The following is a 15,729-nucleotide window of genomic DNA, read 5'->3' on the forward strand; positions in this document are numbered from 1 at the left end:
ATCCTTGATTCTGGTTTCCTGATGACTCCTCCAAGCAGCTATAATTTCATCATCATCTTTAGCACTGCTGTTTTTTGATACAGACTTCAAACCTTTCTTTGCTGTAGGATTCTCAAGGTCACTGTCATTACCTTTTTCACTGCTCTGTTCCTCTACAGTTGCAAAACTCTGCTTAAATGTTCTCTTTGCATGCGTCTCCAGGGTATCATCATGATCATAGGCATTTAGTTCTGTCTCTGAACTGTGCAACCGAGATCTCCTGGGGAAAGAACGAGTAGCTGATTGGTCAGATGGCTGCAAATCCACATCTGGACATGAAGGCTGCATTTCAATGGAGGACCTTTCAGAGTACGATTCTGTGGAACTACCAGCTTCATCAGCTGTTGGTCTTCGGAAACTATAGGATTCCAAATCAGGTGATGGGGAAGAATATTTCAGCTTAGTTTTATTGTCATAATCTTTTGATTCATAGGAAGAAGCAAATCTTCTAGACGTATATTCTCCTGAGCCTGTCAATGGTGTTTTCAAATCAACATCTCTTGTAAGATATGATGAAGTTGAACCTTTTGTTGCATCCAGTTGGAGTTTTGACGATGATCCACCATCAGATTCATGGAGGTAAGCAGCCCTATTGAGCTTTATTTCTTTTTTCATAATCTGGTCATATTTTAAGGTTTTGTTGTCAACAGATACTCCCTTAACATCACTAAGCCATTTATGTATACTGGTAGCTGAATCTGGTGTACTGGTGCCTGTGCATAAAGGATTACCTGAAATATTAGATATTGTGTCAAATTTATCTGTTCTCGAATAGGAAAAGCATCCTGAATTTGTTTCAACCAAATCTTCATCTTCACTTTCATCTTTCTTCTTCTTTTTAAACAATGTGCTGCGTTTATTGTCTGCAAGGACCTTTTCTATTTTGTATGTATCCATTTTATCTTTCATCTCACTTTTAATCTCTTCATTCTTGCAGTCCAATTTTTTAAGATTAATTTCATCTGCAAACAAGCTATATAGTGGTTTGCTTGTTTTTGTAATCTTCCCTTTTGAATGCAAGCCTTCAGACTTGAAGCTAGACAGACTGCTGCATGATAAGACGGATTGAGTGTCTGTGCTGCATGCTGCTTTAGGCCCCAGCAGCGAACCTGCAAAGGCACCTCCACTTTGCATGCTGAGAAGTGAAATCTTGTCATCTTCTGTGTATCTTCCAGTGGCCCCTTGCTGGATGTTTTTGTCCAATAATGAGGCAGTACCTACGATCTCATTTTGCTTTATTGCAATTTGTTCACTAACCACAGAAGCAATCCAATCCTGAATGCTCGAAAGCGAAACAGTAGCATCAGGATTTACTTGCAAAGGTGGCATAGTAGTTGTGGCAGTTCTGGGTCTGGTCATTGAAGAGCCACTACTCTGCATGCTTAACATAGAAGCAGCATCATCACTTTTGTCAGACATTTTGGACCAGAAAATAGACAGTGGAATGCTTCCACTCATGGAACTCTCTATGTCACACTCAGATAAGGATTTACTCTCTTCCAATGTCCGTTTGGAGCGTTCCAAGACCTCAGCACGCCTTTGTTTAGTTCTCTTGGATGTAATATCTTCATCTTTGGCCAAATTAACTACCTCATTTTTGTTTTCATTGCCCAGCTTTTTCTGATGTTTCAACTTCCAGCTCTGATAGGCTGTCAGGTTGACATCGGCAAGTGATTTTACTTTTCCTCCCTCCCCCTCCTCACTTTCTTCAGTTTTATTCTCATCATCTGCTTTAGAATCTTTTTTATTCCATCCAAATTGTATCCGTTTGATACGCCACCTTTCTAGAGGGGTCAATTTGTCTTTGTTCTTCTTGCAGAAGTTGAACATAGAGCTAGTTTCTGAGAATATAGAACTCTCTTCATCTGGGTCTCTCCTTTTTTCACCGAAGCTAAAGGAAGACAGACTACTCCTGTCATCACCTCTTGCAGCTTTCTTGCTGATCTCAAGTAATCGTTCATCCCACATGTCCCAAGTGCTTGCCTCAGTGGATAAGGAGTCATTTCGAGCTCTATGTGGCTTTTTTAAATACTCTTCCAGACGTTGTTGAAGAAGCTCACTATCAAGACTGTTAACACTATCTGTGTCATCTTGTTCACTGGCAACATATTGTCTGCTTCTTGCAATAATGGATCCTCCATCGTCTTCAGTGCCGCTCAGTTCAGGCCAACATGGATCCAACTGAAACTTTGCATTTTTATTTTGCCATTCCCTAATTCGCCAATCAACATTATTCTCTGTGTCAAGATCTTCAGGAAGTTTGGGTCTCTCCTCTCTTGGTTTGTTGGCTCGTTCTATTGGTGACAAACCCTGTTTTGCTCTCCACTCTTTGTAGATCCTTTCCTCTTCATCTTCATCAATTAATGTTGGTTTTTTGGAAGCGACACTTGTTTTTGCCATGGAGCTCATTAAACTGCCAGAAATTAAGCTGGTTGTGTCTTCCTCTTCCACCATGATAGAATGTGCCTTCGCTCCCATGATGCTCTGTGCCTCCTCTTCAGCCACAGAGATAGAATGGGCTTTTGCTTCAATGACAGAACATTGACTTAGAGTCTCATCATCTTCATCATCATATTGGCCACGTTCAGTCAAAAGATTTTCATTCAGCTCTCTTAGCTGCGTCAAGAAGCCCTCATTTGGGAAGATTGGACGTTTCTTGCGTAGAGTCATTAATGCCTCCATGATCGTCATGTAGTGGAAGATCATAAGGTAGGCTGCCACAAGTGCTGCTGGTCGACTGGTTCCCATGACACTGCAAACCATAACTTTACCTATGGAAAGGGATAAAAAACTGAGTGCCTTTCAATTTTATTCTACTTCTGTTGTTAGAATTTCTACATATGCATGAATAAAGTACATTTCCACGTGGGAACCAATGACAGGAAAGAAAATGGCTGAGGTCCTGCAGTCAGAATTTCTGCAGCTAGGGAGGAAGTTAAAAAGCAGGACCTCAAAGATAGTAATTTCTGGATTCCTCCCAATGCCACACACTAATGACTATAGGAATAGTAGGATAAAACAGGCTAATCGTGGCTGAAGAAAAGATACAGATTCCTGGTGTATTGGTACCAGTTCTAGGGCAGGAGGGACCTGTTCAAAGTGGATGGGTTCGATCTTAACAGAGCTGGGACCAATGTCCTCTCAGGAAGGTTAACTAGTACTGTAGGGGAGGGCTTAAACTAATTTGGCAGGGGGATGGGCACCAGGATGGAACATTAGAGAGGCAAATACCATGAGCATAAAGAATAGTTCATAAGTAGGAGGGATCAGACAAGGGGCAAATGCAAAACAGTCCAAGATGGGTTTGGTGTGCATGCACATAAAGGCATGGAGCATGGTAAATAAGGTCGGTAAGCTGCAGGCACAAGTCACCACATGGGACTATAATATAGTGCCGGTAACAGAGATCTGGCTCAAAGAAGCGGAGGATTGGGAACTGGCTACAAGGTATTCAGGAAAGATAGGGAAGGGAAAAAAAGAGGATGTGGCAGTGTTAATCAAATAAACTATTATAGCACTGGAAACAGATGATGTAATTCAGGGGCCAAATACAGAGTCTATTTGATTATAATTAAAGAACAATGGAGGGGCTATTACACACTATAATAGTGGAAATGAGATAGTGGAGCAAATTTAGAATCATAGAATAATACATCACAGAATGAGGTAATTCAGCCCATCATGCGAGTGCCAGCTCTTTGGTAGCAATATCCAATTAATCCCAGTCTCCTGCTCTTTCCCCATAGCCCTGTAGCCTTTTTCCCTTCAATTATTTATCCAATTCCCTGTTGAATGTTACTATTGAATCTGCTTCCACCACCCTTTCAGTCAGTGCATTCCAGATTTCAACAACTCGCTGTATAAAAAAGGTTTCCTCATGTCGCTTCTAGATCTTTTGCTAATCACCTTAAATCATAGAATTATAGAATCATAGAATAGTACAGCACAGAAGGAGGCCATTCAGGTCATTGAGTCTGCACCGGCTCTTTCGGAGAGCAATCCAGTTAGGCCACTTACCCGCTCTTTCCCCATAGCCCTGCATTATTTTCTCCTTTAAGTGTTTATCCAATTCCCTTTTGAAGGCTACTATTGACTCTGTATCCACCACCCTATCAGGCAGTGCATTCCAAATCCTAGCCACTCGTTGTATTAAAAAGTTTTTCCTCATGTTGCCTTTGATTCTTTTGCCAATCACCTTAAATCTGTGCCCTCTGGTTATTGGCCCTGCAGCCATTGGAAACAGTTTCTCTTTATTTACTCTAGCTAAACCTTTCCTGTTTTTAAATACCTCCTTTTAGCCTTCTCTGCTCCAAGGAGAACAACCCAGCTTCTCTAGACTATCCACGTAACTGTATTCCCTCATCCCTGGAATCATTCTAGTAAATCTCTTCTGTACACCCTCCAAAGCCTTCACGTCCTTCCTAAAATGTGGTGCCCAGAACTGGACACAAAATTCCAGCTGAGGCCGAACTAGTGTTTTATATAGGTTGTGCATAACTTCCTGGCTTTTGTACTCCCTCTATTTACAAAGCCCAGGATCCCATATGCTTTACTAATTGCTTTGTTAACTTGCCCTGCCACCTGCACAAGAACCCTAGGTCTCTCTGTTCTTGTACCCTCTTTAAAATTGTAACATTTAGGGTACATGGTCTCTCCTTCCGATCAAAATGTATTACCTCACACTTCTTTTGCGTTGCATTTCATCTGCCATGTGTCTTCCCATTCCACCAGCCTGTCTATGTCCTCTTGAAGTCTATCACTATCTTCCTCACTGTTTACTACACTTCCAAGTGTCGTGCCATCTGCAAATTCCAAAATTGTGCCTTTATCCCCAAGTCCAAGTTATTAATGTATATCAAAAACAGGAGTGGTCCTAGAGCTGAAGGTTGGGGAACGCCACTGTATACCTCCCTCCAGACCGAAAAACAGCCATTCACCACAACTCTCTGTTTTCTATCCCTTAGCTAAATTTGTACCAAATTTGTATCTACTGCCCCTTTTATCCCCTGGACTTCAGTTTTGCTAACAAGCCTAGTATGTGGTACTTTATCAAACGCCTTTTGAAAGTCCATATACACATCAACTACACTGCCCTCATCCACCCTCTCTGTTACCTCATCAAAAAACTCAAGCAAGTTCATCAAACATGATTTTCCTTAATAAATCCATGCTGGCTCTCCTTTTAATCCATGCTTGTCCAAGTGGCTATTAATCTTCTCCCGGATTATTGTTTCTAAAAGCTTTCCCACCACCGGCATTAATCTGACTGGCCTGTAATTGCCAGGTTTATCCTTCCCCACCTTTTTTCAACAAGGGTGTAACATTTGCACTTCTTCAGTCCTCTGGCACTACCCCTGTATCGAAGGAGGATTGAAGATTGTGGCCAGCACCTGTGCAATTTCTACCTTTACTTCCCTCAGCAACCTAGGATGCATCCCATCCGGACTGGGTGATTTATCCCCTTTAATTACTGCCAGCCTGTCTTTATCTATTTTTATCTCATCCAGTATCCCAACAACCTCCTGGTTTACCATAGCTTTGGCAAAGTCCTCTTCCTTGGTAAACACCGATGCAAAGTACTCCTTTAGTACCTCAGCCATGCCTTATGCCTCCACCATTAGTTCTTCATTTTGGTCCCTAATCGGCCCCACTGCTCCTCTGACAACCCTTTTACAGTTAATATCCCTGTAGAAGACCTTTGGATTCTCCTTTATGTTTGCTGCCAATCTATTCTCGTACTGTCTCTTTGCTCCTCTTATTTCCTTTTGACTTCTTGTCTGTACTTCTCATATTCAACCTGATTCTGCCCTGTATTATGAAGCTGACATCTGTCAACTTCATCCTATTCTCCAACTCCTTTGTCATCCAGGGAGCTCTGGCTTTTGTTGCCCTCGCTTTCCCCCTGGTGGGAACGTACCTAGACTGTACCCGAACCATCTCGTCTTTAAAGTCCGCCCATTGCTCCATTACATTTTTGCCTGTCAATCTTTGTCTCCAATTTACCTATCCCGATCCCTCCTCAATTTTATGAAATTAGCCCTCCTCTAGTTAAGTAATTTTATTCTAAATTGTTCCTTGTCCTTCTCCATAACTAGTCTAAACCTTACGATACTATGATCACTATTCCCGAGATGCACTCCCACTGGTGACATTCTCCATTTGACCCACTTCATTCTCCTGGACTAGATTTAGCAATGCCTCCTTCCTCATTGGGCAGGAAATGCTGATCAAGAAAGTTCTCCTGACCACACTTCAGAAATTCCGACCCCCCATCTCGGCCCTTAACATAATCACTGCCCCATTCAATATTGGGGTTGTTAAAGTCTCCCATTATCACTACGGTATAGTTCATGCACCTCATAATAATTTCCATGCAAATCTGCTCCTCTATCTCCTTCCCACTATTTGGTGGCCTATAAAATACACCAAGTAGCGTAATAGCTCCTCTAGTGTTTCTTAACTCCAAACAAATAGATTCTGTATTTGATCCCTCAAGGACATTCTCTCTCTCTAGCACAGTAATATTTTCCTTAATCAAAACTGCTACCCCTCCTCCTTTTTTTCCTTCCCTCTCTTTTCTGAATATCTTGTACCCAGGAATACCAAGCATCCAATCCTCCCCTTTTTTGAGCCAAGTCTCAGTTATCACCTCTACATCATATTCCTACGTGGCTATTTGTGCCTGTAGCTCACCAACCTTATTTTAACAACGCTTCATGCATTAATGCACATGTATTCTTAACCTAATTTAGACCACTTTGTATTTTCAATGAACGCACCTAATTCTGTAAATCTGTGATCTCTGGTTACTGACCCTTCTGCCACTCCCACTGGAAACATTTCTCCTTATTTACTTTATCGAAAACCACTCATGATTTTGATCACCTCAACAGGCAAATAACAGAAAGATGCAAGTCCTACGGAATGGTGACAATGGAGAACTTCAATTATCCTAATATAGTCTAGGACACTAACAATGTAAAGGGCAAAGAGGGGGAAGCAATTCCTGAAATGTGGAATGTTTTCACAAGCGGAAACCCAGAACTTGCGCGGCACTTACGACCGCGGACGCTGTGCGTACACATTCATTGGCCCCGGAAATTCCGGGCCAATATCTAGTTCTTATGTCAAGTGCATTATTACATCCCGAGTATGATGCGATCATATAAGTATATATTGGGCCATGTAGATCAACTCCAGAACATCAAGGACATGAGATCCACTTATGGAGGCAACTGAACCCAAGAGACCATCTACGACAGACTAAGGCACATATGATCTCACTAGGGGCTGTAATGTGTTTTACAATACCCTGGTTTGACTAGTATTGAGAATCTGAATCACTGTTTACCTCTGTATGTCAGAAGTGCTTCATCCATAAACTCTGCAGCCTTACGAAAGTATTTGGACAGATCAAAGTCAGGGAAGTCATCAGCTTCGATTCCAAGGTACTGAATTTCCATTCCTGCGTAAAAGTCAACTGTGGTGTATACACCTGTACCATGGGCAGCATTAAGGATGTGAGTGATCCCCAATCGTTTCAACCGACCCTTATTCACAGTTGCACTCCTGGAAAAACAAAATTAAAACTGGTTCCTATTTTCCTGAAGGCATGAGCATGACGAAACAGCAATTTAAGGCATACAGTTGTGCTCTTGGCACATTCCCAGTGCAGGGGCATTTTTCACAGCAACAGTTGCATTAAGTGCTCTGAACGAACACTTCAGATTTTGCACGGTCTCCTCATTAGCATATTGCTGTTCACTCTCAGTGCACTTTGTGTGATGCACAGATTGGGATAGGATGTGTTTTCCTGTGCAGAGGCCTAAAAGGGGCAGTGCAGCACCTTGAAATGTATCTGCACTTTGTGCTCAACTGTAAAAGGTGTTTTGGAGAACAGCATTGCAGCAACTGTTGGAAAATCAGACGATTCTTCAGGTGCAGGCAGGACTGCTCCCTTTAATGAAAGAATCCTGGAAGTCATGTTGAGGGAGGTGCAGGCAAGGAGATGTGCCACCTTTGGGTATGAAGTGGCAGCCATCTTAACAAAATGCAGTGAGGACTGCAGGCTAAGAGTTGGCAGGCAGGTGAAGGCAGTCTGTGAAGTTCTGAGGACAACTTTCCAAATGAGGAATAAATATGCTGATATTTGTAGTGGTATGCAATGACATGCCTATATTCACACATATACCACTTTCACCTTAATCAACTGTACATAGATGGAATGTTTTTTTTATCTTTACCCAATGGAAACCTTTCACTAATGGCAGGTAGGCCTACTTTTGCAAGCAGTCTACTTTTTCACTCCTGTCTAAGGAAGCACAATGCCCAATTGTGTAGCTCTGATGGGTCTCAGTCATAGAATCACAGAATGGCTACAGCACGGAAGAAGGCCATTCAGCCCATTGAGCCTGTGCCGACTCGCAGCTAGTCCCACTCCCCCGCCCTTTCCCCGTAGCCCTGCAATTTTTTCTCCTTCAAATACTTATCCAACTTCCTTTTGAAAGATAAAATTGAGCCTCTCTTTCAGGCAATGCATTCCAGATCTTAACCACTCACTGTTTAAAAAAGCTTTTTCTTATGTCGTCTTTGGTTCTTTTGCCAATCACCTTAAATCTGTGTCCCCTGGTTCTCGACCATTCTGCCAATGGAAACAGTTTCTCTCTATCTACCCTGTCCATACTCATGATTTTGAACACCTCTATCAAATCTCCTCTCAATCTTCTCTGCTCCAAGGAGAACAGCCCCAGCTTCTCCAGTCTATCAACACATTCCTGGAGTCATTCTCGTAAATCTTTTCTGCATCTTCTCTAAGGCCTTCATATCCTTCCTAAAGTGTGGAGCCCAGAATTGGACACAGTACTCCAGTTGGAGCCAAACCAGTGTCTTATACAGGTTCATCATCATTTCCACACATTTTCATTCATTGCTACTTTCTCATTGCAGGCCAAGAGTGCACACAGCAGAAGAGAGGGGTTGAAAACAGGATGGTGGCCCCCAGCTCTCCAGGTCCTGACTTGCCTTCAGGAGCTAGCGCTGGACAATGCTGGTGATCCTGCTGTAACAGGTAAGCAACCATCCCCATCCCAGTAGCTCCTTGAGGACATCCATCAGCCAGCCAATTCATTCTCTTCACTCACCAGAGTACTAATTAGAAGCAGCACCGATTAGATAGCAGGAGACACTCCATATCTAATGCCACCAAAGGAAACATCAGCGAAAGAAAAAAATACACCACATCACACAAGAAAATGGATATGGTTACAAGTGATATTTGGTGGGCACTGCGCTTTTTGCTACAGTACATGCCTGGCTGGGCAGGTGATGATGGTTGATTAATAATGGGGATTCACAATACGGTAGAGGGGCTTGGTGTGTCTGGCGGGGAGAACCCTGATGCAGGAATGTTTCCGCAGAACAATGACCTTTAAAGTGATCCAAGTTTGGCTCGGTCTTTATCTAAAATCACAAGCACGGCGTTGCTCAAGGAATGGTGGCAAGTCCACATGTTGTGTTTAGACTCAACTGTGGCCTCTTCCTCTACTGCTGCTGGTCCATTCCGTCCTCCACCACCATCTCAAATACAGCTAGCAGAATCCCAAAACAAATGCCCATGGTGTGGATCAAGATGTCGAGGTCAGACAGGGTTTCTGGATGTTTTGGAGTTCAGAAGTCAAGTCCCAAAATAAACATCTCCAAATGGGGCAAAAATAGCAACGAGCTCAGCAAAGTTGGACACAAAGGTAATGAGTACCTTTTGAGGGTTCTGGTAACTGCTGCACTAGCAGCTCTGCCCCAGTCTCCAGCTTTTCTTTGGTGCAATGTCATTCAAGTGTACCAATGATGCAAAGTAACACAATTTCCAGGACATTCCAAACATGCCCACAGAATGCTCAAATACCATGGAGAAGCACAAGCCTCTCCGCCTGCGCCCCCCCCCCCCCCCGACTCCCCCACCTCGTTCTCCCCTCCAACCTCGGCACAGACCCAGTGCAAAAATCAGAACTAGAGTAAAAATCCAGGTTTTCAGCTCTCCATGTGCCGCACTTATACTTGTGCCGTCAGCATAAGGGACGACTGTTTCAAGCCCTCATTAGATTGCCACATTTCCTCCTCTTCTACTCTCAGGTCTATTTCAAAAGTGTTCACAAAATACAAACACATGTTTAAAATATACAATATATTGATTAAATCCAATGATTTGGAAGAACAATAAGCTAACTAAATAGGCAGCTCTGATGGACCCACTGAGAGACTATGATGATATAAGTGCCACATCTTCACAGCAATATTACTTTTTTAAAACTTACTTTTCAGCTATGAAGACATTTGGCCACACCTCATCCATTAGTTCCTTGGGCGCCTCCATCTTTTGCATCAGTGCACGCTGGATGTCCAGGATACAGGGTGTGTTGAATCTGCTGGTGTCGTCAATCTTCACTTTCACCCGGTTATAAAGGTCCTCCACCAGTAGCTGCTCAGCTGACTCCAACATTTTTGGTGACATTGGCTCAACTTTTATTTCTTTGTGTTTCAACTCTTCAGATACAAAAGACAAAAAAAAAAACAATGAGAACGAAAGTATCTTTTGAAACATTTAAGGTTCAGATTCAACATGGGAACATCTCAATATGGATGGTATGACATAGAAACATAGAAACATAGAAAATAGGTGCAGGAGTAGGCCATTCGGCCCTTCGAGCCTACACCACCATTCAATTAGTTCATGGCTGAACATGCAACTTCAGTACCCCATTCCTGCTTTCTCGCCATACCCCTTGATCCCCCTAATAATAAGGACTACATCTAACTCCTTTTTGAATATATTTAGTGAATTGGCCTCAACAACTTTCTGTGGTAGAGAATTCCACAGGTTCACTACTCTCTGGGTGAAGAAGTTTCTCCTCATCTCGGTCCTAAATGGCTTACACCTTATCCTTAGACTGTGAACCCTGGTTCTGGATTTCCCCAACATGGGGAACATTCTTCCTGCATCTAACCTGTCTAAACCCATCAGAATTTTAAACATTTCTACGAGATCCCCTCTCATTCTTCTGAACTCCAGTGAATACAAGCCCAGTTGATCCAGTCTTTCTTGATATGTCAGTCCCGCCATCCCGGGAATCAGTCTGGTGAACCTTCGTTGCACTCCCTCAATAGCAAGAATGTCCTTCCTCAAGTTAGGAGACCAAAACTGTACACAATACTCCAGGTGTGGCCTCACCAAGGCCCTGTACAACTGTAGTAACACCTTCCTGCCCCTGTACTCAAATCCCCTCGCTATGAAGGCCAACATGCCATTTGCTTTCTTAACCGCCTGCTAAAACCTGCATGCCAACCTTCAATGACTGATGTACCATGACATCCAGGTCTCGTTGCACCTCCCCTTTTCCTAATCTGTCACCATTCAGATAATAGTCTGTCTCTCTGTTTTTACCACCAAAGTGGATAACCTCACATTTATCCACATTATACTTCATCTGCCATGCATTTGCCCACTCACCTAACCTATCCAAGTCACTCTGCAGCCTCATAGCATCCTCCTCGCAGCTCACACTGCAACCCAACTTAGTGTCATCCACAAATTTGGAGATACTACATTTAATCCCCTCGTCTAAATCATTAATGTACAATGTAAACAGCTGGGGCCCCAGCGCAGAACCTTGCGGTACCCCACTAGTCACTGCCTGCCATTCTGAAAAGTACCCATTTACTCCTACTCTTTGCTTCCTGTCTGCCAACCAGTTCTCAATCCACGTCAGCACACTACCCCCAATCCCATGTGCTTTAACTTTGCACATTAATCTCTTGTGTGGGATCTTGTCGAAAGCCTTCTGAAAGTCCAAATACACCACATCAACTGGTTCTCCCTTGTCCACTCTACTAGAAACATAGAAACATAGAAACATAGAAAATAGGTGCAGGAGTAGGCCATTCGGCCCTTCTAGCCTGCACCGCCATTCAATGAGTTCATGGCTGAACATTCAACTTCAGTACCCCATTCCTGCTTTCTCGCCATACCCCTTGATCCCCCTAGTAGTAAGGACATCATCTAACTCCTTTTTGAATATATTTAGTGAATTGGCCTCAACAACTTTCTGTGGTAGAGAATTCCACAGGTTCACCACTCTCTGGGTGAAGAAGTTCCTCCGCATCCCGATCCTAAATGGCTTACCCCTTATCCTTAGACTGTGACCTCTGGTTCTGGACTTCCCCAACATTGGGAACATTCTTCCTGCATCTAACCTGTCTAACCCCGTCAGAATTTTAAATGTTTCTATGAGGTCCCCTCTCATTCTTCTGAACTCCAGTGAATACAAGCCCAGTTGATCCAGTCTTTCTTGATAGGTCAGTCCCGCCATCCCGGGAATCAGTCTGGTGAACCTTCGCTGCACTCCCTCAATAGCAAGAATGTCCTTCCTCAGGTTAGGAGACCAAAACTGTACACAATACTCCAGGTGTGGCCTCACCAATGCCCTGTACAACTGTAGCAACACCTCCCTGCCCCTGTACTCAAATCCCCTTGCTATGAAGGCCAACATGCCATTTGCTTTCTTAACCGCCTGCTGCACCTGCATGCCAACCTTCAATGACTGATGTACCATGACACCCAGGTCTCTTTGCACTTCCCCTTTTCCTAATCTGTCACCATTCAGATAATAGTCTGTCTCTCTGTTTTTACCACCAAAGTGGATAACCTCACATTTATCCACATTATACTTCATCTGCCATGCATTTGCCCACTCACCTAACCTATCCAAGTCGCTCTGCAGCCTCACAGCATCCTCCTCGCAGCTCACACTGCCACCCAACTTAGTTCCAGAAGATTTGTCAAGCATGATTTCCCTTTCACAAATCCATGCTGACTTGGACCTATCATGTCACCTCTTTCCAAATGCGCTGCTATGACATCCTTAATGATTGATTCCATCATTTTGCCCACTACCGATGTCAGGCTGACCGGTCCATAATTCCATGTTTTCTCCCTCACTCCTTTTTTAAAAAGTGGGGTTACATTGGCTACCTTCCACTCCATAGGAACTGATCCAGAGTCTATGGAATGTTGGAAAATGACTGTCAATGCATCCGCTATTTCTAAGGCCACCTCCTTAAGTACTCTGGGATGCAGACCATCAGGCCCTGGGGATTTATCGGCCTTCAATCCCATCAATTTTCCCAACACAATTTCCCGACTAATGAGGATTTCGCTCAGTTCCTCCTTCTTACGAGACCCTCTGACCCCTTTTATATCCGGAAGGTTGTTTGTGTCCTCCTTAGTGAATACCGAACCAAAGTAATTGTTCAATTGGTCTGCCATTTCTTTGTTGCCTGTTATGACTTCCCCTGATTCTGACTGCAGGGAGCCTACATTTGTCTTTACTAACCTTTTTCTCTTTACATATCTATAGAAGCTTTTGCAGTCCATTTTAATGTTCCCTGCAAGCTTCCTCTCATACTCTATTTTCCCTGCCCTAATCCAAAGGAAAAAATATGAAGTGAATGTCCTGGATGGTATAGAATATAGAAACATCTTCCACCAAAAGAACAGTAGTAAACTTGCATTTACTGCTCGAAGATTTCCCAAGAATTGGATATAAATGCCTTATTAGATGCTCTGATGGATCTGAAGCAACACACTATTTGTAGTACCGGTACCATCTTACACAGACAAAACAGAAAAATCAAAAATAAATCCAGTCAGTCCACCCAGTTATACTTAACACCAATTTTTTAAACTTCTCCTTTACTTTCTTTCAAAATCATAGTGCTCAAACATAAAGTGACAAACCAATAAAATATCCATCTCTATATATATTGTGATGTGTGTTTCTCCCCACAAAACTGGAATTCCCAATTGGTCTGAATTTGTTTAAAATTCTGACTTTTTGAATATTCAAATTTTGGACCTGATATTTTGGTGCAAATCGTTTGTAATGGACTCCATTTATATCTGTGAATTTTACCAAGATCTTTAAATGGTTAAACTATCATACCAAGTTACTTTTGAAACAGATGCATTTTGCTTCACTGGAATGCTCAGGAACCTGAACATATACTTCGAAATACCACCAAACCACTGAAATGCAGCATCTTAGCCTCTTATGAGTTGTAAGGATAACTTGTAAGGATCAAATTTGCTGCAAAAATTACTTCTGCATTAGTCTTGTAACAATGATGCCAGAAGTTAAAATATCCTGGGCCTGTTTGGGCAGATGGGTGAATTTCAAACTCACCCGCACAAAACCTGTCTGGAGTTAAAATCAGGACCAGGGAAGCTGCCACAATTTTATATATTTCTGGGGATGGTCTGGGAACAAAGAGATCTCACCTTCATTAATAATCTTAGTTGCAGCAATTGCAGATGAGAGATGGATGGGCTCCATGAAGATGCTCTCTGTATCGGTATCTGATATAATGGAAAATCTGTCAATGGAAATAAAGTACAAGTTGTTTAAACAGCAATTGTGCATTTCCATGTTGTTCCTTTGCTTCTTGTTTCATTATTGCCGCTTATCCCCAACAACACATTGTTTATTAAAATATTGAGCAGATTATCCCTGAGCATTTATTATTGATTTTGCATTACCATCAGCAGCTCCATTTTGACCTTGGAGGAGTTCTTACTCTTCCATTTTTACCAACCTTTATGGCTCAGTGGTAGCTCAATAAGTTCTGAGTTCAGGTCCCACTCCCACTACAGAGACTTAAGCACATTATCTAGATGGATACTTCTGTGCAGTACTGAAAGAGTGCTGCACTGTCGGGGTGTTGTCTTTTGGAAGAGACATGAAACCAAGGCCCCATTTGCCCTCAGGTATACATTAAATATCCCACAGCACTGTTCAAAGACGAGCAAGGGAGTTTTCCCAAGTGTATTCACTATGTTAAGAAATAGTTGCAGAAAGGGAGAATATATTTTGTTAGCACATTCTGGTGAATATTGTTGTTTTAAATAAAGATAGTTCCATCACTGAGTTGTAAGTTCATTCTTTTGTCTGCTTTCAACTTTCGGGAGTTGGATAATGGCAGGGGACATGTTGACTTCTGTCTTATAAAGGACCTTGGCAGAAGAATTGGGGAGGAGGGGAGGGGGAAGTGAATAGGTGTAGTAAAATGTTATTATTTATGTAATGTCTGTAGCTCTATGCTGTGGACGTATTGTGTTACTGCAGCAAGAGCGTTTAATAAACAGACAGTTCACATGACAAGAAGCAGGAAGCTTCCACAGGCTTCCAGAAGATCTGCCATCTTAAAGACTTGTGTGCAGTTGGCTCTATGAATCTATCACAAATGGTGACGGCGGATGGAATAATCGGATAAAACAAAGCTAGAATTTTTGTTGGTGCAGGATTCAGCCAGCTGACAGAGAGACTTTGAGAGCTTCTCTGTTTTGATTACAGCTACAAATTCAAAGTAAATTACGAGCACACTGTTTGAACTGCCAGAGTTAAAATGGCTGCACCCATGGGAGTAATGGGGCTTTTAGGTAAATATGAACGCGACCGAGAAAGGTTCAAAGCGTATGTGGATCGGCTAGAAATGTAGTTCACTGCAAATAACAGAATCAAAGTCCCAGAGAATGCAGACCAGAACTGGGCTGTGTTGGAATGAAAAAAAGCTATTTTCTTAACTGAAGCTGGCCTTGAGTTGTATGAAACGCTGATAAATTTGCTTGTGTCTGCCGAACCA

The 15,729-nt window shown here is 42.6% G+C and overlaps 1 protein-coding gene across 1 annotated transcript in view; it reads right to left on the reverse strand.

The window, feature by feature from the left end:
* dusp27 (dual specificity phosphatase 27) overlaps window positions 1-15,729 on the reverse strand; it is a 45,438-nt gene that overhangs the window by 2,256 nt on the left and 27,453 nt on the right. Inside the window, 4 exon segments of the mRNA XM_070893587.1 lie at window positions 1-2,810; window positions 7,391-7,608; window positions 10,350-10,578; window positions 14,369-14,463. Of these exon segments, the coding sequence (XP_070749688.1) occupies window positions 1-2,810; window positions 7,391-7,608; window positions 10,350-10,578; window positions 14,369-14,463 (3,352 nt within the window).

Source organism: Pristiophorus japonicus, chromosome 11 (assembly GCF_044704955.1).
Source record: "Pristiophorus japonicus isolate sPriJap1 chromosome 11, sPriJap1.hap1, whole genome shotgun sequence".
Classification (NCBI taxonomy): domain Eukaryota; kingdom Metazoa; phylum Chordata; class Chondrichthyes; family Pristiophoridae; genus Pristiophorus; species Pristiophorus japonicus.